The 25,800-nt window shown below is 41.3% G+C and overlaps 1 protein-coding gene across 2 annotated transcripts in view; it reads right to left on the bottom strand.

Annotated features, from left to right (window-relative positions):
* The window catches only part of ABCG1 (ATP binding cassette subfamily G member 1), a 43,150-nt gene extending 23,581 nt beyond the window's left edge, over nt 1-19,569 (bottom strand). Inside the window, exons 1-2 of one of the 2 annotated variants that reach the window (XM_053386789.1) lie at nt 19,337-19,569; nt 16,058-16,301 (exon numbers count right to left, since the gene is read on the bottom strand). In XM_053386789.1, the coding sequence (XP_053242764.1) occupies nt 16,058-16,301; nt 19,337-19,378 (286 nt within the window). In that variant the 5' untranslated portion in view covers nt 19,379-19,569. Of the gene's footprint in view, nt 1-16,057; nt 16,302-18,578; nt 18,918-19,336 lie in introns of those variants that run through there. The other variant, XM_053386790.1, reaches the window with a different exon arrangement.
* Between the last annotated feature and the right edge of the window lie 6,231 nt (nt 19,570-25,800).

The following is a 25,800-nucleotide window of genomic DNA, read 5'->3' as shown; positions in this document are numbered from 1 at the left end:
TTGGGGAACCTGCTGGAGAACATCTGGGAGGATGGGGCTACAGGGAGGAGCAATGGAAAACCCATCCATCCATCCATCCATCCATCCATCCAACTATCATCTTAACACTATTTCCTTTACAACTAGTAACAATACCACTAAAACATTTCTAATGGCCTCGAGTAGGGAAGTGGAATAACTTCAATTCAGTTTGCAGTTGCTGAAACAATGCACAAAGCACAAAATCCACACTTCTCCAAATTTTGCAGCACAACTCCACAGCCAAGTAATTATATATCATAAAAATTCATGGATCAGGGGAAATAGCATCCAAAAATGCATTGCTTTGCAAAAATATGTATACTAGGCTAAACGGCATACAAAAATGTGTATATCCAGACTAAAATGCTGAGTAGTTTTCATGAGGATTTTAAAAGAAAACTGCAGACTCATATCAAAATGTGATTGGGAAAACTGAGAGAAACCAACACTGATATTTTCACTCATCCCTAGCCTAGACACACACAAAAAAATCTAGAGGCCTGGTGAAACTGGCAAATTTGCACAATTTCTCTAAAATTTAGTGTAACAGTAGCATCTGTGTTCCTGAATGCTAAAATAATAATAATATTCCTCCCATGAATGTGGAAACAATCTGGATTTCTTCCAGATTTTTGGTTTATGCCTAGAGCATTGACAACAGCATTTTTAGCTCTCCTCTGGACTATTTGCATTAATGAAGTCTCAGAAATGAAAATATTTTCACTGCCAACACACTAAACACAGAACCTGCTAAAACATCCCTGAACTATTCTAATTAGCCATCATAATTTCTTCTGAAATGTGTAGAAGCATTAAACAGAAACCCACTACACAGTGAACACATCAGTGCTAGCAGAAAGAAAATGTATTAAGTGGATTTTAGAAGGATGGTTTTTACTGTTCCTGCAGTTCGGAAACTGAAAAACTGAGCAACCATGATAATACTGAACTTTCATCTGTTTTCAAATCCTAGACAACCTACATTCAGTATGTTGGTTTAATATCAACTGATAAAGTAGATAAAGTAATATGAAGTAAATCTGGTAGTGAGTGTTCCGGTTTGCAAACGTTCTTTGGAACCCGAACGTCGGACACGGCTTCCACAATCGGAAGCTGCACCTTGGTTTCTGAACGTTTTGGAAGTCGAACGGACTTTCAGAACAGATTCCATTTGATTTCCAAGGTACCACTGTACTTTTTTGAGAATATAGTACCTGTCTAAAGTGGAATTCACTCCCCAGGAAGGTCATCTGACGCCTTTGTTACATATCTTTAGGCACCAGGCAAAAATATTCCTTTTCTCCCAGGCCTTTGGCTAATTAAACAATCTATGACATTTTAAACTGTGTGTGCGCAGGTGTTGTTTTTGTTTGTTATTATGTTATGTATTTTGAGGGGGGGTTATATTGTAAATTGCCCTGTGATATTTGGATGAAGTGCAATATAGAAATTTAGTAAATAATAATAGCAGCATTACAGCTTTAACCCATGGTAACTAATACAGTACATGACTAAGTTTATCTCAAAGGGGAAGTTTTCACATCCCCTGTTTCAGACATGTGATCAGGTTCCAGGAAGACAAAGCTATCACTGCTGCCCATCACACATTGCTGCTGAGCTACCTCCCTGCTGGGTATCAGGAAAAAAATTCTCTTGCTAATAGTAGGAATAGCTGAAGAACAAACAGACCAGGAGGACCACAAAACTATTTAGATGGCATTTTTAAAAGGCTGGGTGGCTATTTTACCACCATAGTGACCTAGACCTCCATCATATTGTCATTCTTTCCACATAATCAGTTTTATTTCCCAGCATATTACACAATAGTTTATAATGTCACAAAAATCTTTGCCTTTTAACTTTTGAGTTCACTTAAAATTCTCCCTGTTAGAACTGCAAATATGGTATTTTATCTGAACAAACATAAGCAAAATGTTATCCCAAAGTATGCACTTTACTTCTTTAAGCTGGTCTTCACTATTTTGTGAATGGTTGGTATCTTCATAACTTGATCTGATGAATTTTTACCCATACCTGTTGCCAATTAACTTCTGAAGGGTCTGTCAAGTTAAGATGAATATCTTGTCCATGACAAATTGTATCCAAGAAATTAATTTTGTCCAAACACATCAAACTGTGGTTGAGGGCCATTATTAAAATGCACTGCTTTTTCCAAATTCCCATCCTTTTCAGAGAGGACTTTCAGCTTCCCCTTTACACTCTCCACGCTCCTTTCTTTTCAAGTTATTACAAGGGCTAACTGAATGGCAACAAAGAACTGAATAATTTCCAGAAACAGATGTTCTTTCATACTTCCAGTACAAAACAACAACAAAAACTCCACACATAGGCAAGATATTGAATTACACAATAAAAATCTCTACAACTAAAAGTATATAATCACAATATTCATACATTTTCTACCCAGAGCACATTGACCACTGAAATTCTGCCTCATGGGGTATGTCTAAATCCAGGTCAGGTTAGTTTAGGTTAAAACTGAGAGAAGATTCATTTCTGGCTCACCTCCAAATCAGCCTGTCCTGTCCTGGTAGATTATGTTACTTGATTCTCATTTGTAAAGCAGCTTCCTAGTTTGCATGATAGACCTTGCAATTAATTGCACCAAATGATCTCCATGTGGTGTATTTGTACATGTTCGCAAAGATAGAAAACACTAATGAATTTCTTTGGATAAGCAAGGCAGACTTGAGGATTTTTTAATGTAACTCTGTAGATACTTTTTGGAGCTCTGTCAAGAAGAAGTTCCTTCTGAGTGTTCCCATAAATACACTGTTTCAGTCCATTTCACTCAAGCCCAGTGGGTTGATAGCAGGAAAAGCTCTACTTTTCTTCCCCAGGCAGCAAACAGAACTCTAGTCTCCTAGCTGTAAGAAACATCATCCATCTGGTTGCTGCAACATGGGAGGCAGTTGGCTAAACTTTCCGTGTTCTAGACCCCTCTGAACTCATATATGGTTTTGTCCTGTAAATGAACTTATCCCAAGACAATCATGCCCAAATAATCAAAGGCAAAGTCCCAGCCTGTCTTGGATTACAATCCAGGCACCTTGCAGTGTACGCCATAGGCTTCTGATGAGGTTCAGGCTATGTCCTCAGGAGAAGAACCATGATTACCTTATTCAGAGTTCCCCCAGCCAGAGGGCATGGCTCTGCCACTAACTCAAGGATTAGTCCCTCTATCTCCCCAGCCATGCAGAAATCAAAGGCTACAAAACAAAGTGAGGGCCCTTTAACCAGCCAGTCAGCTCCTCCAGAGAGACAGAGCCTACTTGCTACACGACTGGTCAGCCTACATAAGACTTCAGTTGGCTCCAGCTACCTGGAGGGACAATTATCTCTCATAACTGTTTTAGCAGGGGCCCTTGGAATTGGTCAAGGTCCTGTTGCTTGACTGGAAACTGCTGGCCTCCCCTATGAGCCGGAAGATCTCAAAGAACTAGATGCAACCTTTTATGACCCTGACTCTTGGACCTTGCACTGTACAGTAGATGCCTCTGGTGAGACGAAAACACAGTTTCTGGTGGGGAGAAACTTTGTTAGCTTATTCAGTGCACTTCTGGTTGGAGAACAGAGTCCAGACATTATTCTTGGACCCAGAAGGTGTCTCCTTTCAGAACCTCTACTTCCTCAACCTAGCAGAAGTCAAAGACTGTAAAATAAGGTGAGGACCCTTAACAGCTCCTCCAGTAAGCCAAAGCCAGTGACACTGCCAGAGGTGTCAACCTATAAAAACCTTCAGATGACTATCTTGCTGCTAGAACAACATCTATATTCCACTTCCTTGTGCTTCACTCAGTATGGTTCATTTGGAGCTATCCAAGGTCCTATTTTTATCTGTTTTCTATAGAAGAGAGCTTCTGCCTCGATTTTAGCTGCTTGATCTGGCCTCATCTACAGTGAATTGACTTTGTATACCCTGACTGGTACACAAGCTGTGACTTCCCTAGGCACTATTCATGTCTCCTACAAACATCAAGCACCCACACAAATGGATTCAGCTCATTCCTAGTGATCTGACACTGAAGATCTGAAAGTTAAAGGAGTCATAGCTGTTGCCCTCATCAGGCAAACTCTGTGTTTTATATTTTACCACAAATAGAAATATATCTGTTCCTTTCATGCCATGGACTTAAAAATCACCAAACTTGCTGTGGATGCTTTTCGATAGGACCTGTGTACAGGGATAAACATTCAGTTATGTAATGATACACCACAAGAGATGCTGTTTGTTCTGATTTTGTAATAGTCTCAATCTTGAACTTTTCTCAATTGCTTCCTCTGGTATCTAGCTGAAAGACTAATGCTCCAAAAGGTGTTAAATTGCCACTTTCTTCCTCCAATTGCTGTTTTCAAATACAACAACCTGAGTACAAAGTAATTGCTGTCCTTGCCACTAGAACCTCTTTTATTATAACAAAAACGGCAACAATTTTATTGCCATGATTTTAGGAATTCAGGACTTTTGAAAAAAAATTAATGCTATGAAATACTAGAAACAAATGTTTCTGATTTAAAAGAATGTTTCCTTGGATTCTGTAGTGAGACAATCCTGAATGTTCCTAAGTTATACTCGCAGAACTGAGTGAAGAGAAAGGGAAGAATTAGCTGGAGGTGAAAATGATGCATAATTTTCTGAAGTACACCAAATAATTGTTTCTTCCTCTGCATTTATGAAATAAATGAGCTTAAATCCCCAGTTGAATGTATTGTGAATGAACAGCAGTGGTTCTGAGCTGTAGTATAAAAATGTATGTATTTTACCTCACCCCCAAGGGGCATTGTTGTCCTTAATTTACTTATTTATTTTGTTTGCACTCTGTTTATACTCTGCAGCTAATTCGTACAACACAAGCATCCAGGGTTGAATTCAAGTGCCAGCATTTCAGCAAGGAACACAGACATGACGACTCTACAGGTGTGTGTTTCTTTAAAGAAGGAATTTGCAGTCCTCCTCTTACAAACAATGACACATGCTTATTGAGAGAGTTGTTTTGTGTAAATGTGGTCAAGTAGACTATAATTATTTATTGTACTGCCAAAAATATACTTCACTGCAATGAAGATTTTTGCCTGAAAATCTTAATGGAATTAAAATGTGTTATTTCTTTCAGATTCTGACAAATATGTGACAGGTAAAGTAACTATTCTTACATTTGCTGCGTAAAATAAATCAGAAGCACATTTCCCACACAAACCACAATTGACTAATGAGGGACTATTCAGTCTGACATTGTTTGAGGGGAGCGTTATTTGATGATGATTTTGTTAGTTGACAGGCTGAAGTCCTGTCCTGTCCCCCACTTTGTTGGCTGTATATAGTATGGTTTGAATTTCCTTTTATTTTTCAACAACCCAATGGTTATGAGAAAATACAACTAAAGTCATACCTTTTGTAGGGTTTAGAGCAGGAATAGGCAAACTTGGCCCTCCAGATGTTTTGGGACTACAACTCCCATCATCCCTAGCTAACAGGACCAGTGGTCAGGGATGATGGGAGTTGTAGTCCCAAAACATCTGGAGGGCCAAGTTTGCCTATGCCTGGTTTAGAGGATGTGTACAGAGACTGTGCACACAGTCAGATATGCATGTAGATCCCATTGTAGGTGGAACTTAAAAAACCAAGGAGGCTGGGAGTGGGGGGGACGGGACAGATGCGATTCCCTCCATGTTTACATTTCTACACACTTTTACTACCTTCGCAAGGCACACACATCCATTCAATTCTTGCCAGTTTGCAAGACCAATGGGGAACAGTAAAACCTGCTGTGTACCTAAGAAACCGGCCTCTTTCTTCACTTCTGCATCACAGAGTAGCTTTCATTCACTCCAGGGCAATGCAAAGTATGTCCTTAATAAACCTACCGTGGTGGAGGCGAAGTCCTTCCCCGCCATCCCATTCCCATCAACTCCAGCCCCATCAGTCCCGCTTGGAAGGGAGAAGCGGGATGCAGCTCATTCAGGAGGGCTAGAGCCAGAGTCTAGGCCACAATTAGTAAAATAGCAGAAGCGCTGCCCATAGGGGAGCTAAGGCAAGGAACAAGAGACTGGGCAGGATAGATGCTGCACTCGCAAGAGAGAAGTTGAGGGTTGTTGTGGGAGACTCTGCAGTCCTACCCCTTCTTAAATATTAGTGGAGACTCAAGATCATAGATAGGCAAAGTAAGGTCCGGGGGCCAGATCTGGCCCAATCACCTTCTAAATCAGGCCCGCAGATGGTCCAGGAATCAGCATGTTTGTACATGAGTAAAATGTGTCCTTTTATTTAAAATGCATCTCTGGGTTATTTGTGGGGCATAGGAATTCGTTCTCTCCCCCCCCCAAAAAAAATAGTTTGGCCCCCCACAAGGTCTGAGGGACAGTGGACCAGCTTCCTGCTGAAAAAGTTCATGGCAGGGCCTATGTAAAGTCTTATCTTCAGGAGTAGGGCTAGGTGAAGGAGGTCCTTACACTTTGAGAGAACTATAGAATAATAGAATAGAATAGAATACAGTGGTACCTCAGGTTAAGTACTTAATTCATTCCGGAGGTCCGTACTTAACCTGAAACTGTTCTTAACCTGAAGCACCACTTTAGTTAATGGGGGCTCCTGCTGCTGCTGCGCTGCCAGGGCACGATTTCTGTTCTCATCTTGAAGCAAAGTTCTTAACCTGAAGCACTATTTCTGGGTTAGCAGAGTCTGTAACCTGAAGTGTATGTAACCTGAAGCGTATGTAACCTGAGGTACCACTGTAACAGAATTGTGAAGTTGAAAGGGATGCCAAGGATCATCTAGTCCAAACCCCTGCAATGCAGGAATCTTTTGTCCAATGTAGGGTTCAAACCCACAAACCCATGTAGTACAATATGTCTATTTGCACATGCCTGAAATGCACCTGAACAGGCATCTGTGAAATATATAGCCCTCGTTCCATCTCTCCCTGATAGAATATGATGTCCAATTAAGTCACTGACTCACAGTTTTTACAGGTCAGATGCTAAAAATACCATGTGCCCCTTTTACCAAAGAAAAATAATTTTCTTAGACAAGGTGCATCTATGTGGTTTTTCCAAGAACAATAACAAGAAGAAAAAACAATTAAACTAATCAAGTGCCATTCAGAAAGGGTGGCTTTAAAATTGTGTCTCTGTACTGGGTTTCTACTTCCTGCAGTTAGTTCAGACCAGCTGCTTATTTTCCTTTTTAAAATGTGGGTATACGACACGAATACTTCTGCTGTGTTTGAAAACGCAGGCTCCAAGGTGACTTGTGGATTACGTAATTCACATGCTTTTTACAGAATAGAACTATGCATCTTTCCCCCAGCAATGATTTTGGTCCTTAATATTCCCCATTCTTTTTCTTTCTCATCTTAGCAACAGCCACAGTGCAGCCAATCCAACATCTGCTTCCTCGCTGCTCAAGCATCACAATCCGAGGTTACTATCGTGCATTGACCGACAGTAACCGAGCATGAGTGAGAGAGAGCTGGCTCATGCGGCGCCTCTGCTGCAATGCACCTGCTATGATAAGGACAGGCTTTTCTTGACTCCTCTAACCAGGATCAGCAAATAATTTAGAGCAAATCCTATTTTTGATCGTTTGCATCTTTAAAAGGCTCAGGGTATAGATTCTTGCAGAACAAAATATGCACTTGTTTCAATGAATGTGTCAGAATGAATTTGTAACAGTACCTCCAAACCAAACAAAACACCACACAGAAAAACCTGGTGTTTAAACTGGATTTTGTCAACAACTCTATTGTGAAGTCTGCTTTCCCTAACTGTTTTAAACACTGCTTTTAAGTTTGAAGATATTTTAGTTAAGACGTAAGATGTAAATTACCTGATGGCATTAATTTGAAACATTGCTTTTGGGAAGGTTTTAACAGTTTGGGGGCAAGCCAAGATTTGTGCTCCTTCATATCCGATAGGGAGCAAGTTTTGATTAAATGTGACTGAATTTATATTTTTATCTATATGTCGTCTTCTTTTGCAATCACTCATAGTTGAGAAAGATTGTCTTCCATGAATATGGTCTTAACAGTGTGTCCATAGGTGACTGTGGAGGCCAATTCTGGATCTCTATGTACTTTCTACTAATATAAACAAAAACATGACAAGAATGTTTCAGAATCATCTTCTCAGAGGTTGCTGTATTGAAGGAGGGAAAAGTTAAGTATTGTCATTTCAGTGGGGCTTGCATACGAAACATTCCAATGGATTGTACTAGAAGCATTCTACCAATCACCAAATAAGACTGGTTCACACATTCTGTTGTGAGGTGAATATCCGAGATTTTACAGGCTTAATTCAGGCCTAAACATGTAATGTGAACATGTTTGGAAATGTGTACAAAAATGGTACTCTCCTCAGAAATCCATGATTAATTTGTGGTCAAGTCATGTACCAACAGACTGCATAGTTAGCATCCTTGTATAAAATGGCCTAAAACTCATTGCCTCATTACAACCATCACCACTACAGTGTTCTCAGGGAACATCACTATCTGCCTCCCAGTTGTAGGCTAACCAACACAGGTAATAGAGATTTAAATCTGTTTCTTCCACATCTAAACTCAATTCTCATTCCTCTGCCTCCATTGAAATATCAAACAAATTATGGTGGTTTTATCATGGTTTTATTACTTTTCTGGATTAACACTATCACACAATTCAAAAGGCATATTTTTAAATATGCAAGATAGATAATGAGGGGTGTTACATAAAACCAAATCAAAAGAAACATACTGTATAACTAAGAATATGTATCTCAGTAACAGATAATTCTTCTTTTGTGAAAGCACTACTATGCACTATCCTAATAAATATTAAACTGATTATTGCATCAGTAAAAGCAATACAAGATAGCGAATTTGTCTGCGGCTTCAACACTTTGGAAAATTTTACACTTCTAGTGTCTCCATTATATAGATCTAGGGCCCCTAGACAGAATGGTGGTGCATGGAACAAGATAAATCTGAGCACATCCTGTGCCAGTTCTGCCTATTTATCTCAGTCTTCAGCTGCTCCCTGTGATAGTTACACTACTACTGAAAAGCAGAATTTATATCCTCTGGGAATGATGTAATTGTGAGACTGAACTTTTGCAAGGAAATAATTTAAAATATGCTTAAAATATATGATTATTTTGCAATATGATGAAAGTTAAATTCAATATTCCTTCTCAGCGATACACAAACCAATGATCAGGAAGGGATTCCTACATCTTGAACGACTCACAATTCACCCCATCTCCAATTGCCACTTTAAATCTTGAGGACTCAAGAAGGAACAGAGGAAGCTGCTTTATGCAGAGTCAGGTCCATCTCGCTCAGTATTGTTTACACCGACCAAAAGCTGCACTCCTGAGTTTCGGACATCAAACATTCCCAGCCCTCTCTGAAGATGGCAGGAATTGAACATGGGGCATTCTGCACGCGAAGCAGATGGTCTTTCCCTGAAGTAAGGGACATCTTGAAGTGGAACTTCCTTTAGAAAACTAAACCTCTGGTGGAAATGGCCTGTCAAATGGATGGATCTACAGTACCAGCCATTTCATTAATAATGAAAGCAATAGATTCCTTTTCAGGCTTTCCTTTTCAAATCAAGGTACATTAGGGGGAAGTTGGCCCCGTGCCACAATGAGCATGCTTATGCTGGATTCTTTAATGGTGCATTCCACCTACCTGACTGAGCCTCTTTTGCAACTAATGCACCTCCATGTCCTCACCCCACTTTAAGGTTACACACATTCACCCCGAACACATCAATAAAGCTGAAATTAGGTACCACAGGATGAATAAGACTTCTGTATTCACTTATACAAAAGCAAAGCACTTCTTGAACTGAATGGGAATAAGGGATTCATGATCTCCTTTGAATTATTATTACTGGAGGGACATTTTCAGCAATGCCATCATATGTGTCTTATGTTACCCTGGTTTTGCATCCTATATGAAGATAGATACAGGGATGTGGTTTGCTTTTGTTAAGATGTCTCAAATCATCAAGCCAGAAAGACATGGATGTCATTCCCCGGCACCCACAAGATTGCATGTGGGAACATATATTTCTTATAGATGACTGGGTGGCAGAGGATGGAGTCAGAACCAAGGATACAAAGACATATTCATCACAGTATCAACTGTTAAGCCTATAGTAGGCTGACTTGTTGAACTTCTGGATGAGCATATTACGTACATGCTTGTAGCAAGGGGGCAACAGGTATTTTCTTGCCAAAGGCTGGTGTTATTCTAGTCCTTTGCTTATGGGAAAGCAAGTTAATGGAACAAGATAAGAAAAGTATTTATGACCCCAGCTGAAGTTACCAGAGACATACTATTCCTCTGAGAGGAGAGAGCAGAATTGCCATGTTTGGTCTAGAAAATGTAAAAATCACTCAAGAAGTTATTTGGCGTAAGCCCCATTAAAATGTTGGGTTATCCTGCTCTCATTCACTTTAAGGGAGCTTACACACGAGAACTTCCTGGTAGAACAGACCTTATGATTTACCAAATGTAGTTTTCCATTAAGTCTGGAATATCCTGCCAAGTAGTACAGAGAATTTCACTACATGTCCACACATGATCATAAATATGTGGTCAGAGTAAAGTGGTCAAGGTTTCCTCATCACACAGCAGGACACTGCAAACTACCTTACTGAATTGTCGTAGACACCATTATAAGTTATATTTTGATGATAAAAGTTGCCTGTGTTCATCCTTTTCACTGCATGAGTTGTCAGGCATTAAATTATGTTTCAATGTTTGCTCCATTACATGTAACTAAGGAACAACTAAAGTGCCATTAGAAATCTTGCAGACACAGACACAAACTAGAGTTAGTTCTTAAATAAAAAAAACCCCCATCTTAATCTCAATATGGTGATTCTGGTGCACATGCAGTGATGTCAATATACACACAGAGCTATGTAAGAACAAATACAGCTCATCTCTTTAGTACTCTTCATATCTGTTCACAGAATATGCTAAAAATGAATCTGATGGGGCAGGTCCTCCTTCTTTGAGTTCCATCAGTCTCTCATGGAACCTGAATCATGACCAGCGCTTTAACTTGAGGCAGAAATTAATATGTTCAGGGCTTCCGGCATCACACTTCATTATTTCTTTATTTAATTTACATACCACCCTTCATCCAACTTGTGACTTAATAAAAGTAAGTTATCATCTTCACAAATTTATGGGCTAATAGCCATAAATAAATAAATAAATAAATAAATAAATAACATCTTCACAAAGAACTTTATTTGAAACACACAGCACAATGCCTCCTCTAACTGTATCTGCAGCTTTTCGTCTTCTGTCCATACCCCTTCTGTGCGAAGGGGCAGGCCCTTGCCTTTTGTTTTTTAACAGCAAGAGAAGCTGGCTATTGATTCATTTTATGTGATATTTCTATGTGACCTGGCTATATAGCCTCAACAAATCCAGTTTCTATTTTTTATGTGCCAATAAAAGCTTTATGTGGAAAACTCCTAAATTAAATTTCCTGTCTAGATTCGGGCAGTTAAAAATGTACTGCAGTTGACAGGAAGACAATGCATTCTGAAATTCAAGAACTAGTTTGTATCAATGCACTTCTTTCCGATAAATCTGTAATAAATAAAGAAATCCGTCCCATCCTCTGGCAAAGAATTGAGCAGGGTAGGTGCAAACATAGTATTTGGTCATATATTTTCTCTCTCAATGCAAATCAGATTTTAAGAAAACAGCTATTTTTCAAAACGTGAAGCTTGGACATTAAATATTCATTTGGGTATCTAGCTTCATATTTGAAGTAGTTTAGAGCAGCGTTTTCCAACCGGGGGGCCCCAAGGTATTCTAAGGGGGTGACAGGTGAAAATTGCATTAATGGGAGTGCAACAGCTTGAGGCTAGGGGGCCACAGAGGGAAGTGAGAAGTGAAGGGGGGGAATCAATTTTGTTTTTAAAAAAACCCTGATCAGCTGGCTATCCACTTGGCCAATCGTAAGCGGGTAAGGGAGTGGCTTACTAGGGCCAAGTGCTCCTTTTTGCCACATGTGCATTCTTGGAGCAGTCCTGGTTTGTTTCCGGTGTGGGAGGGTGATCACTGATGCTCCTGTTTTGACTAGTAGAGCCCACGACCCAGAACCTCCAGGTCAGGTAAGTGCGGTGATGGGGTGGCAATGGGTAGGGCTCCAACATTTCTCCAATGAAAACAGGGACATCCTAAGTGAAAGAGAGACAATCCAGGATCAAATGAAAAACCAGGACAGCCTCACTAAATCAGGGACATCCCTGGAAAATAGGGACACTTGGAGGGTCTGGACTCACTAAACAATTCATCCAGCATGCTGAGTTTCTCTTAACTAGATGTGTGTGGAAAAGGGGGCGGGAAACAGTACTTAAAACAAACTAGAAGAATTTCTACTTTTATTTTCCCACAAAGTAGCAGTTGGTGAATCAAGGGCAGAATTTTCTGTGCACATTCAAACAAACATTGGTAATTACACATCTAAAATAGATCAAGTCAAAGGTAACACAATTGGCAACATGCAGTCATGCCAGTTTAGACAATAGAAGACAATCCCATGTGGAACTGTAATTACTTCATTAAAACATGTGACACCAGCCTCAAGAGCTGCATTTCTCTCTTGGGTAATTTTCTCTTCGGAAGTATTTGCTGCTGGGAATCCCACATACGTCCTCTAGTCCTTTCATGGAGGACACACGTCACTTGAAGAAAACAAGACTTCAAACTAAGTGTATACCTGACTTATTCTGCTGTTGGTGCTTGCAGAAAACCATAATGGTATCTGCCAAATGTTATCATTCTGACTGACAGCATTTTTCATTCTGTGTTGACAAAATACTAGCACACAAGTCAATGTTGTTAGAAGCCATGTAACTTACTACAGATCTTGAATTATGGAACAGATGCGGCAGTGCTCCTCCATCTTTGTTGTATGCAGAGGGAGCACCCTGGATCTGGGCCCAAACTATTATATCCATTGTTACAGGTTCTAGGTTATGGATCAAGCAGAAAATGCTCCTCTGTCCATGCTCTAATTAAGGGAGTGTTTTGAGTCAGTATTACCCCAAGCCAGAACTGATCTTCTGATGGGATTTTATTTTTGCATAGACTGAAGAAAGGAAAAGTCACAGTCAGCACAAAAAGACTTTTTAACAATCAACACTGGTTTTTTCCAATAGTCTGAAAAAGTTTTCTTCATAAACTTGGTCATAGTAAGCAAGAAAAAAAAGTGCTCTGGGCAACTTTGATAAGAACTCCCTGTCCCTGAGTGCCTTCCGGGTGTTAAAGCCCGATTACACGTCCTGTTGATCTTTCGCTAGAAGCTTTGTCAGACACCTCCATAGAACTGCAAAGTCCCCAAATTAAGAAGACATTACTACTTTATTGGGGGTTTGGGCTATTTTATAGACTGCAACAACCTTCTTCTTAAAACAAATCTTCACAAATGTGACATTATTAGATGATATTTAAACAATACTTAAAGTGCAGCAGTTATAGACAAATGTAACATTTCTATAGGTTATCAGACCCTAATGCAGATCATAGCTCATTCCATTCAAAGAAACATGGCAAGTAATGAGCAAAATATTTATATTTTATTTCTGAAATAGCACAGCTAAGCCTTATGACTTACAACTTTACATTTCTGGGGTCTGTTTGTTTGTCACAGCAATAAACACATTCAGTTAAGTTATATAACTAGTAGTAGCACTCAGTCATTCACAGCTGGGCCCAGATACTATTTCTTTCTTTCCTCCTGGTTCACGAGACCCGTTTCTGGTTGGGAGACAACTGTTTTATTTATCATACTCATCTGTGAGCCTTTGTTTCCCCTCACATTTAAGTACAAGTTGCCCCCAGTTTTATCATTTCAGCAGATATGAACACTAGCCATTTTATATATAAAAAGATACAATAAAATAAAATCTTCCCCCAAAATTATGAATCAGATTCATTAGAGTTTTTCTGATGACAGTGTTTAAAATTTAATAAAGAATGGTCCTCCACCAGTAAAAGCACATGAAATGAACTTAGGAACATAGAAAGTTGCCTTATACAGAGTCAGACCATTGTGGTTCATTTTGCACTGCATCCTGCTGCCAATAAGGGACTGCTATGGAGCAATAAATCCATCCACACAGATCAAGAACTATGTAAACCCTGTAATGTTTAGGTTTTCTTGATTCTTTTATTGAGAAAGGAACTTGAAACAAACACAGGAGTCTCATTTGATCCAAGTCTCATGTTTGACATGTTTGGCTTGAATTTGGAGACATGAGCACCTATTGCACATGCTTTGAAGGGAATCAGCACACTGAAGACAACCAAGAGAACCAATGTTTGCCCTTGACTTCATTAGATTTATTCAGGAGTAAGCAGTTTGGGCATAGAAACACACACTACAGTCTCTCTGAAGGCCAAGGAGTGTTATGCTATCTAAGATGCATATTAATTCCTTTAAAACAAGATCACACATTTCACATTGTTGGAACTACAGCTCAGTAAGGCATTTTGCTGTGCAAAACAAGCAAAATGGCACCCCCCCTTCCCCTGCCAACTGGACTGACAGATGAATCACTCACGAAGAGATAGCACCCTCCAACACACATGAAGGCAAACAGTTGGCTTGGCCAGCTTTAATACCTCCAACATCTCACCATCACTTGCTGCCCTGAGCTTCTGGTGCCTAAGACAGCTGTCTCTGCCTAATGTGTACTAATGCACCATGGTACCTTCATGCTCTGTCAACTTCCAGTTTCGATCACTGCAATGTGCTCAACACATGGAGTTGCCCTTGTTGACTCAGAAACTTCAACTGGTCAAAAATGCAATGGCCAGATTATTAGCTGGGGTTGCCTTTAGCACTCATATAACCCCGCATATAGCACTCATATAAAACAGCTACAGTGGCTGCCAGTTTGTTTCTGGGCCCAATTAAAAGATGCTCACACTAGTGTTTAAAGCCCTAAAGTGACTTGGGCCCCAAATTTCTGAGAGGCTGCCTCCTTTCCTACAGAACCTATTGGGTGTTAAGAGCAGCAGAGCAGGGAATCTCTGAGTAGTTCTGCTGTCCTCAGAAGTTCATGGAAGTGACCTGGGAGAGAGCATTCTCCAAGGCAGCCCCTAAATTGCCCACGTGGCTCTGGCCACCTACTCAATACAACTTTTGGTGACGTTTCTGTTCAGTAGCCACCCTGTTCCTAAAATTGTAATTTAGTTTTAACTGTTTTAAATACTGCATTGTAAATTGTTGTAACCCACCATGGAACTTCCTAGTGAAGTATAAATAAATGTGATGGTGGTGATGATGATAGGGCAGGCTCTGCTAAGGCACCTCCTTCCTTGGAAGTTTTTGACCAAAGGTTAGATGGCCATCTGTCATGGATGCTTTAGCTGAATTTCCTGCACTGCAGAGGGTTGGACTAGATGACCCTTGGATCCCTTCCAACTCTACAATTCTATGAACAAGGACTTATTTGGAAATGGTGACCATCTAAATTCAATCCATCCTTTATCAAAGGATCCATCCCAATTTATTGAGCCACCTGATTGAGCTTTGTCTTCTTGTTTCTCCTTCTTCAAGCACACTTTCACAACTAACCAAAGGAATCCAATGCATAAGGTCTTCTCTCTTGGCAAGATTCATCACCAAAGGTGGACAATGAGCTTAGCTCCTCTAGAAACTGAACCCAATATTCAGCAAGACACTGGGGGCAGTGGTTGTCATACTGACAACCAAGAAGAGGGGCACAACTTGCCCATTAGTCCTTTTAAAAAAATCATTTATATTTAGTATACATTAAGTCCATGTAGACAAACAAGAAAGCAAGCATGACTACAGCAGAAGATTATCACAATGCCTCAGCAAGACAAAAATAGAAATCTTTAACTTCAGGACATATCACTGACTGCCTTTGCTATCATCTAATTTCCATTGTTCCCCTTCAGAGCCATGTCAGGATGAGAACATTTGCTTCCCTTCCAACAAGAACAGAACAGGAAATTTTCTCACAGACTTACCCTTCTTCCTCCACCATGGTCCTTCTTGGATCGAGTAAGAGAGTTCTTTAAACTCAATGTTCACAGCCGGTCTCCGCGGAAGGTAGGAGAAGCGATGGGCTTCTGTCAATGCATTGTCCACCTTTTTTAAATGGCCATTGAGTAGGTGGACTTCTTGGGTGTCAGTTCCATTGGAGACCACTTCATCTACTGAAACGCATACAGACTTTGGTTCAGGCATAGCAGATGCAGAATTGCTGGCATTCTGGAATACAAGAAGGGAGAAAATAGTTTCCACACAAGAAAATGCATCTGATAGTCATTTGTTCCCACTGTAATGTCAAAGAAGAAGAAACAAACCTAGGTTCAGCTCTGTTCGTGTTACATCTTCACCAGCCTTCATTAACCTTCTGCCCTCCAGATGTTTTGAACTACAACTCCTATCAGCACATGCTGGCTGGGGCTCATGGGAGTTGTAGTCCAAAACATCTAGAAGGCACCAGGCTAGAAAAGGCTGATCTACACAACTGCATGATAAAACAGCATATAGGGAGAAATGTTCACACTCCAATATTTGACTAGGGCAACCCAACGATGACTACATTAACCACTCCCCCGCCCCCGAGAAGCTATGCTATAAGAAGTGGCTCACACAACATGTTCTTCCTCTTCCCAAGCAGCCCAGGGGATTCCTGTGCTACATCCGTGTGGCCAAACATTAACAAGTAAAGCACACAGTGCCAGCTGGTGAGGCAAAGGTAGTAGATCTGGTAAGGAAATCCACCTAGTGCTGCTCCTGCAATTGGCTTTAAAAGGCATGGACTTTGCAGAACGATGCAAAAAATTGGGTGCCATAGTGTTTGAATACTCTGCATGGTGTAGCTTCAAGAGGTGGTGAGTGATGGAACTGGAACTGGTAGTGCAGAAGACGAGGAGCCAGAGAGGATGACACAGAGACAGCTGATTATCGTTTTTTCCCATCCTCTCTATGTTCCACAATGGCAACACTGTGACTAAGGAGGAGGAAGCAAACAGCTTGTACTATCCCCTGGACTGGATGTATGTAAGAAAGCAGGCAGATGGGGTGCTGGCTGAGGTTAGCTGGACAGGGCTCCATTCACCCTCATGGTCCAAGCCCTGATTTCAAGAGACTTGCTTTAAAAGTATTGAGAATTCACACACTCAAGACACTTTTGATATTTTCTCTTGTTTACATGTTCATCAGGCATTGTGGTACAAAAAGATATGCATGGGGGCCAAGACAGAGGCGGATTTAGGGGAGCGCAAGTGGTTCAGTCACACAGGGTGTTGAGCTTTGGGGGGTAATGCAACTATGATGTAGAATGGAAGGCGGGGGACATACACCCAAATTTGGTGTTGCACAGGGCACCACCGAAATTTGAGACCCCGAGGTCTCTAAATGGGCAAGATAAACACCAAACCTGAGATTTAAAAATGTCAGATGATGACGTTGACTCAGGGATTCTTCCTGTGTGGGGATTATTTCCTGTGAGCAAACATCTTCCCACCACTGCCAACTTTTTTTGGAATTCGGTAAGATGAGAAATGGCCTCACATGATTTGAAATAATAGTTGATCTTATCCCGGTAAGATTCAAGACTGTCCTAGTTAAGTCAAGAGGTTTATAATTTGGTGGAGAGTAGAAATGCATATAGGAAAACAAATACCTCAATCTCAGATATGCTTCTCTTTCTGAATGAGCCAAGTCACTTAATATTTTATAACAATTAATATTTACAACAAATTGCAAATAATGTCTGTCTAGTATTGATGCCTTGCAGCAGACTTAGCTTCTGAAATCCAGTTTATGTAACCCATTTCCTCTGCTGTAAAGCTGCATCCTTTTCCTGCGGGGTTCTACATTCCCATTTCACTTTTGAAGATTTTTAATTACATCATGTTACACAACCAGAAGCTGAAAAATAAATTTGTTGCGTTCCCTTGCAAAAAAAGGAGGACACTGACTGTGGGGGTGGGGGGACAACTTGCATCCTTCACCCATGAAACTTACTTTTGAGAAAACCCACTATTTGGCTCCAAGTTTACACAAAATCCATTATATAATGAGCTGGAAAGGTTATCTGTGCCTCAGTAAATCTGTTTCCAAATCATAGGATGCAGTCGCGAAAAGTCTGAGCATGCTCAGAAAACCCATCTCATTTCCCCCCTCCCCTCCTCCAGCTCCATCTTTTTTTATAAGCTCGAGGCAGAGAGGTAACTTTCGGTCAAACCCAGATGACTTCAAATCCAGAATGATGTACATGACAAAAACAAAATAAACCCCGCAGTTCTAACCAGCCTGTACCTGCAAGATGACAACATTGAAGCCACAGCAACTAACAGCCCCCAAAGGGAAGAGAAATTGTCACTGAAGCTTGCGGGGAAAGATGCATACAAGTAAGTTGCCACGCTATACGAAAAACAACCTCTGCAGGTCAGCTGTCTATAAATATAGAAATAAACCCCACCAGAGGCATCCATTCGAAACGGAAAGCAATAAAACAACAGAGAGATTCCTTACCAAAGCAAAGAAAATGCTGAGGCTGCCAATCAAGATTGATTAATTCCTGAGAAACCAAACTCCGGGTCCCCTTTTCCTTCCCATTCGGTGGATCAACACGCAACTAATTAAAGCGAGGGTTGATCCACCCCAGCAAAGCTCCGATTAAAAGAGGCAACCACTGACCCAGCTTTAGCGCCGGCTCTGGGTCACTTTTGCAGAAGTGTCCCTCCTCCTCCTCGTCCCCCCGCCCCCGCCGCTCTAGCTGTAATGAATTAACTCGTCGCTTTTGACCCGCTTGGTATTATCTACTTCGCTCTTTAAGCGTTTCTGCTTAGGAGGAGCCGGCCAACAGCTGGGCTACGTTTGATCTAGATAATGGGTTGCTCTTGGCCCCCGTTTCGTTTGTTTTCAACACAACACACAACAACACAGAGAGCAAGCCACCAGCCCCCAAAGAGGACAAGGCGAGAGCGACGTCAAAGACAGACATACTGTAACAGTTCAAGTGTGGGGGATTTGGGGGGGGGGTGCTGTCCCTTCAAAGTCGCATACTAAGCTCAGGTTCTCCGATTCCACCTCCTTGCCTTCACACACACACACAAATGCCCACCCAGGACTCTCCCTCTCGCCGTCTTGTCCGTGGGTCATTCAGAGCAGATGGTATATGCAAGCAAGTCAAGGGTCCTGTCATGGCCAGGGAAGGGGCGCAGGGTCAAGATCGCTCTGCGCAGCTGTGTTTGTCACACCCTACGGAAGCAAAGGGGCGCCTAACTTACCAAAGCGGTGCCCACTGAGAAAGCGGCCATCAGGCATGCCATGTGCCCCCGGAGGCTGCAACCAGCGCAGGAGAAAAGATCAGCAGCAGCAGGAGAAGCACACACAAAACAAACCGCAAAAAAAAGAAGAGAAGAGGAGATCCAGAGCCGCTGCAGCAGCCTGAGAGCGAGGCGTCGCGGCTGGGGTAAGATCGACTGGAAGCAGCACCTAAAAGAAAGGAAAAAAGCACGAGAGAGAGAGGAGGCGGGGCCTCTCTGGGTACCGGCTGCTTGTTTACTTAGCCTGCCCTCTCTCGGCGTCCCACTGGCTCTCCCTCGTTCCCGATTGGCTGAGGGGCAGCCGGGGGCGTGGCTTGCCTCTTGCCCGTAAACGTGCTCTTGTTTTCCTCCTGCCCTGAGCGGCGTTGCGTGGCCCTGAGGGGCTTCTGGTGCCCCCTTACTTCCTTGACTCCCGTTTCCAGACCAGACAGACACGGGCACTTGGGGTGGACAGAAGGATAATAGAACTAGAGAGTGGCAATGGACCCTCAAGGGCCATCTAGTCCAACCCCCTGCAATGCAGGATTCTCAGCGAAAGCATCCAAGACAGATGGCCATGCAACCTCTGCTTCAAAACCTCCAAGGAAGGAGAGTCCAGAACCTCCCAAGGGAGTCCACTGCACTGTTGGAACAGCTCCTACTGTCAGAAAGTTATTCCTGATGTCAAGTCTAATGGAGCAAGGAAGCTCTCTCTGCTGCTGGGGCTTAGATTCCGGAAGAAAAGGTGCTGGGGCTCCAAGAGATTTCTGCTCTCTATCCCCTTAGCGTTCCCGACTCCAGTCCCAGAGGTTGTGCTGCGGTTACCCAGTACTAAAGGGCACTTTGCAGATGCTCAGAAGCACACTTTCCTATCGTGCCAAGCTTCGTTACAGATAAAGAAGCAGTCCTACATCTTCTGAATGCATTCGCAGGATGAAGCTACTACTCCCCATTTCGCACCTTGTGACTGGGATGGACTGGTGCTTGGTGTGATTGTTCTGTACTTCAAGCTTCTGGAAAATATATTGATACTGTTGGATGCCACCCTAATCTCTGAGCAGTGCAAGATTCCAGGAGTTCTAGGCACTTAAACCCAGGGTTTGTGTTTCCAATGGAATGAGGCCAGTGGAGATTGTGGTGTGTTTGTGAGATACGGTTTATTTACAGCCTAAGCCTATGCAGGAGGGGTTCACAGTAGCAAGAGGGTCTTGCTTCTCTCATAGCCACAGCCTTTGATTCCAGCAGAAATCAGGCATGGCTCTGTCTCTCAGCTGCCCAGCTTGCAGCTTTGCTTCCAGCTTCTGCCTCTCTCAGCTCTGGCCTTTGTCTTTCTGACTACCAGTGAGTTGAGGGAGGGGGGCCACCAGTTGCCCTCTGGAGCCAATCCACTTCCTTTGTTACCTTAATGGCCCATGGGCCATTACCAGGAAGCTAACCTGGTTATTCCCTGGATTGAATCTGTGCTGGACCCAGGAATTAGAAGGGAGTTCAGGCATACAGCCTGCCCACCGCCACACACACAAACTCATAGCACTACTATCCAAATGTGACAAAGCTTTCCATTGCGCTGTAGAAAAATATCCTGAATCAATTCTCTTACACATTTTGGATAACAATTGCTAAGCCCACTAAAGTATGAAAATTATTATTATTTATTTATTTTGCTTCTGCTTTTAGCAGTTAAAAATAACACAGGCTTTCAAATCAAAGCATCATGCCTTGTACAGTGTGTGTGGACAAACAAAGTTTGAGAGATAAGGCACAAACTCACCTGCCAGACAGGTGAAATGAAGAATGAAGAAAGTTCAGACACATGTATTAATACCTGATTTGCCTTTCTGCCATTCCTTGAATCTATTGAATAAAGAATTATGGTACCTGAAATATACTCAGAGTTGAGAGTGGATTTCATGCTCTTTATTCAGCTCATAGTGGTGAGGAGGGAATTGAAGTCCCCTCAAAGTATCTGCTTTATATACATTATTTACACAATGGGCTGCATGTGATTGGCTAATTCCGGAATTCTCCTGTAGGCCAATCAGGTTGTGGATTCACTTCTATCTGAAGCTGGATTGGGTGGCTCCTGCCGACCAATCATACTGCTGCATTGTTCTAGGACCAATCAGACTGCTGCATTCTGAATCCTATTGTTCTAGGACCAATCAGACTGCTGCATTTTGGATCCTATTGTTCTAGGACCAATCAGACTGCTGCAGTTTGGATCCTATTCAACTCAGTACATAACAGTACCATCACAATATATTGATTGAGGGGAATTGCTGTTAAACTTAACTTCCTTTATCTGGGGTTGGTGGTGGTTGGTTACTTTAACTCAGTTTGCTTTTTAAAAAATCCATTAAAACCATGTTTAGAAGCAATGCAAGCCTCAGCAAGAAAAGAAGTCCCCCCCTCTCTTTTATCTGAATAATCTACATTTCCCTATTGCATTCCAAAGGAAGACTGGTGTTTAAAAGACAATAGGAGTGCAACTGCCCTTCACAACACATCTCCTGAAGAATCTCAGGAAATTTTCACTTCCCTATTTTCCCAGCACTCCTTCCAAATCTGTGATCTCAAAAGTCGCTTTAAGTTTCAAAAGGATTTCCTTGAGAACAGAATTTAGGGTTCCTATTAGATGATTCACTTTTCCACAGAACCTCTGACAGATTGATAAGTGATTCATCTCTGTGTAAACCCCTGTGAAGTGTCAAGGATGCTAACTGCTACCAAATTGCACTTACGGATATTGCATAGCAATGAAATTACGTAATCCACAACCTAAAAATAGCAAAGACTCTCCTGCGTTCCAACTCTTGCATTAACTTTGCAAATGGGATATGGGACAATTAGTAGACATTACCATAATGAAAAATTAAAGCTGGCTTAAAATATTGGTCTGGCAGTGAATAGGTGCAAAAGTTGGATACAGCCCTGGTGTATGCTCTCCCTGTGATGCTGACATGTTCTCATTGCTACAGTATTACAATTACCATTTAGTCTTTTACCATTGCATGTTCCTGTGTGCTTGCATATATTCATTTGCTACCTGTTTGTTCTGCCCCATCACCACTGCAATAATATGCAGCCTCCTGGCTTGAGCTAGAGAGGGAACTAGAAGAAGAAGAAGAAGAGTTTGGATTTGATATCCCGCCTTTCACTCCCTTTAAGGAGCCTCAAAGCGGCTAACATTCTCTTTCCCTTCCTCCCCCACAACAAACACTCTGTGAGGTGAGTGGGGCTGAGAGACTTCAAAGAAGTGTGACTGACCCAAGGTCAGCTGCATGTGGAGGAGTGGAGACACGAACCCAGTTCCCCAGATTGCGAGACTACCGCTCTTAACCACTACACCACACTGACTACAAGAAACAACTTCAAATCATTTTCTGCCACAGGGTTGGGGAACTTCAGACCCAAGGACCAAATGAAGCCTTCCATGCTTCTCACACCTTTGGATCTCTCTGCAGCACCCACCCTCTAACTGGCGCTGCTTTGCACTCTGAATGCTTTTGCCTAGCAAAAATGAATGTGTCCTACAACTCTCAGAATGCCTCCTGTTTGTCTGGATAGAGGGATATGAGAGAGTGTCTGTAGGAAGTAGCCTAAAAGGTAATGTTTGCATTCATTGTTCCACCCACTTTTAGCTCTGACCCATACCCATGTGACACTTGGGAGATTGTCCACATAGGAATTCAGCTTGTGGGCTAAAAATGGTTCTTCACCCTTGTTGTGCCATATCCACCTGAAATGTAAACATATGGAACTGCCTCACACCAGGTCAGAACATTATCTAGCCCAGTATGTCTATTCCAGCTGTTATATGTTCTCCAAAAGAATCCCCCCCCCGCCTGTCTTTACCACCCAAGATCTTGTCAATGGGGAATGCAGAGGATTGGACAAATGTCTGTATATTAGCAAAAATAACATGCAGAAACATCCATGCAAATGTGTGTTTATTAGGAGTAATTGGCCACAGCAATTTCAAGAGGACCTGTAAAAAGAAATTTGCAAATTGCTGAATAAACTTGGAGAGCTGAATTTAAGTTTTGGACAACAAGAAATAGAGGACAAAAATTGATAGGTTATCCCATTTACTACACAGCACACACAGCAACTAATTAGAGGCTAGTTCAGAATTGCCCTCAACAGGCAAATGAACAGGAAACAAATAATTACAAAGGAAGCAGAGATGGAACTGATGGGCAAGCCCAGTGGGACTGTATGAAGGTGGGTGGGGCAAGAGGCAAAAAGTGGATGAAGCGATGGATATGACAGTTACCTTTGTGAAAGGACATCTCTTGCAGTAAGTTCTGTTTGTTGGGGCTATGGATTTCAGGTAAGCTATTAGGAGGATTATCTACCCATCTTACTATTTTGTTCCTTGTTTTTCAGAGGCATTTATTTGCACATTTAAAACATTATACATCTGGATCCTGACACAAGCAATATTTTTGAGGGGACATCTGAGATTGTTCTCAAGTTTTTTTAAAAACACACACACACACACATTTTAATGTTTGTTGTTTATGTTTTCACTGAATTTCATTTTTTTTAAAAAATCACAAACTTCTTGAGTACCCCTTCCAAAAAGCAGCATTAGAAAAAGATAGAAAGCTAAAAGCTCCTCTCTGTACTTCTGATAATTGCATGGCAGTTTAGGCTTCTAAAGTGAATCTGCACCCATTTCTCCTCTGAGGTCTAAATGCTTTTTATAATTTGTGTTCCAAGTGAGTATTGTAAATAATGCTTTGATATTTTAACAATGAAAACACAGGGAAAGTAATTACTTAAGCCATTATGAAAGAAGTGCAGAGTGCATAATATACTGCCAAAAGTGAAAAGGAGGGAAAGGCTTGGGGAAAATACAAATAAATTAACTACCATGGCAACACATTTCTGGGGGGAAACACATTTTTTTTATTTCCAACTCTTAGATTATTGTTTCTACTCCCAAGTTCTTGTTCAAAATAACGAATCTGTTTCACAATTGAAAATTTGTTTAACTTATCCATTGAAATTAATAGACATAACAGGGCCGGGTTTGATTTGGTCTCGTGCAGGGAAATCCTATGCATATTTACTCAGATGTAAATTCCACTGTGTCCAATGACTCTCAGTCCCTAGTCTGTGTGTTTAAGACTGCTGTCATAATCAGTGCTATTTTTCAAGAAAAAAGAGGTGCTGAAACTCACAATGAACACCTCCCTTGTTCCAGCATTGAAGTAAGATTTATCCACCACCAGTCTCCTTAGTTTCTGTGCATCAAATGGGCAGGAGAATAATCTTGTCCACCTCCAGAAGTGAAATATCTTAGGTCAACCATGAACTCTGTCCATATTTTTTTTACACTATATTTTCACTTCTGCTTTATCTGTCTAGGCAGTGTTTTCCATAGAACCACTAAGGTATGGACGTAACAATGCCTTACCACACTAGAAATGTCAAATCAGTGTACAAAAAAGGGCTATGAAATTAATGAAATTCAGGTTTGTGCATTTATAAGGATAATAATAATAATAAAATTTTATTTATATCCCACCCTCCCCAGCCAAAGCCGGGCTCAGAGCGGCTAACAACAGTAAAATAATACAGCATTCTAAAATCAATTCATTATAAATGAATAGGATGTAATCCTATTTACAGTTTTCATATTGCAGTGCTATTTTTTCAAATAAGAAAATATTTCTTTACAATTCTATTTATATTTAAGCATTTCTAGTTATAAGGAAGCAGTGGGAAACTGACTCTTCAGAAGTTTGACTATAACTCCCACCATCCCTCTGTTGGCTGGGACTGATGGGAGTTTGAGTCCGGCAGATCTGGAAGGTCGCAGGTTCCTGATTCCTGAGATAAATTAGGCTAGATTCTTACACTGAAATGAGGTGTCATCACAGCATGAAAACAGCGGAATCATCTGGGATCTAATAACAAGAAGGCAGTGTTAAATAAAAGTTAGATTTATTTAGCATCACCACATGAAGTCTGTGGTATCAAAAAGAATAATAAAATAGCATTCTAATTAAGACATTGATTTAGCTTAGCTATCAAGTAGAGAGAACCTTTCAAGTAGCGAGAGAAGTCTCATAAGGAGCAAATACTTTTTTCTTTTCCTTAGCTGGCAAGATGCAAAATGTATTGTTTTATGTATATATGCCTCATCTTTGCCAGCAGAGGAAGAGAAAATAGCTTTTGCTCATTAAAATGATCAGCTGATCAGTCAAGCAGACAAACAAGCCCATTAGAGAAAACGATAGACAAGTTCAATGGTGTAGACCAGAGTTTCCCAAACTTGGGTCTCCAGCTGTTTTGGACTACAATTCCCATCTACCCTGACCATTAGTCCTGCTAACTAGCGATGATGGGAGTTGTAGTCGAACAGCAGTTGGAGACTGAAGTTTGGGGAACCCTGGTGTAGACGAAGAACATGACACCATGTTTGCGAAGAAGAA

Source organism: Podarcis raffonei, chromosome 4, assembly GCF_027172205.1.
Source record: "Podarcis raffonei isolate rPodRaf1 chromosome 4, rPodRaf1.pri, whole genome shotgun sequence".
Classification (NCBI taxonomy): Eukaryota; Metazoa; Chordata; class Lepidosauria; order Squamata; family Lacertidae; genus Podarcis; species Podarcis raffonei.
This window is presented reverse-complemented; position numbering and strand designations above follow the sequence as displayed.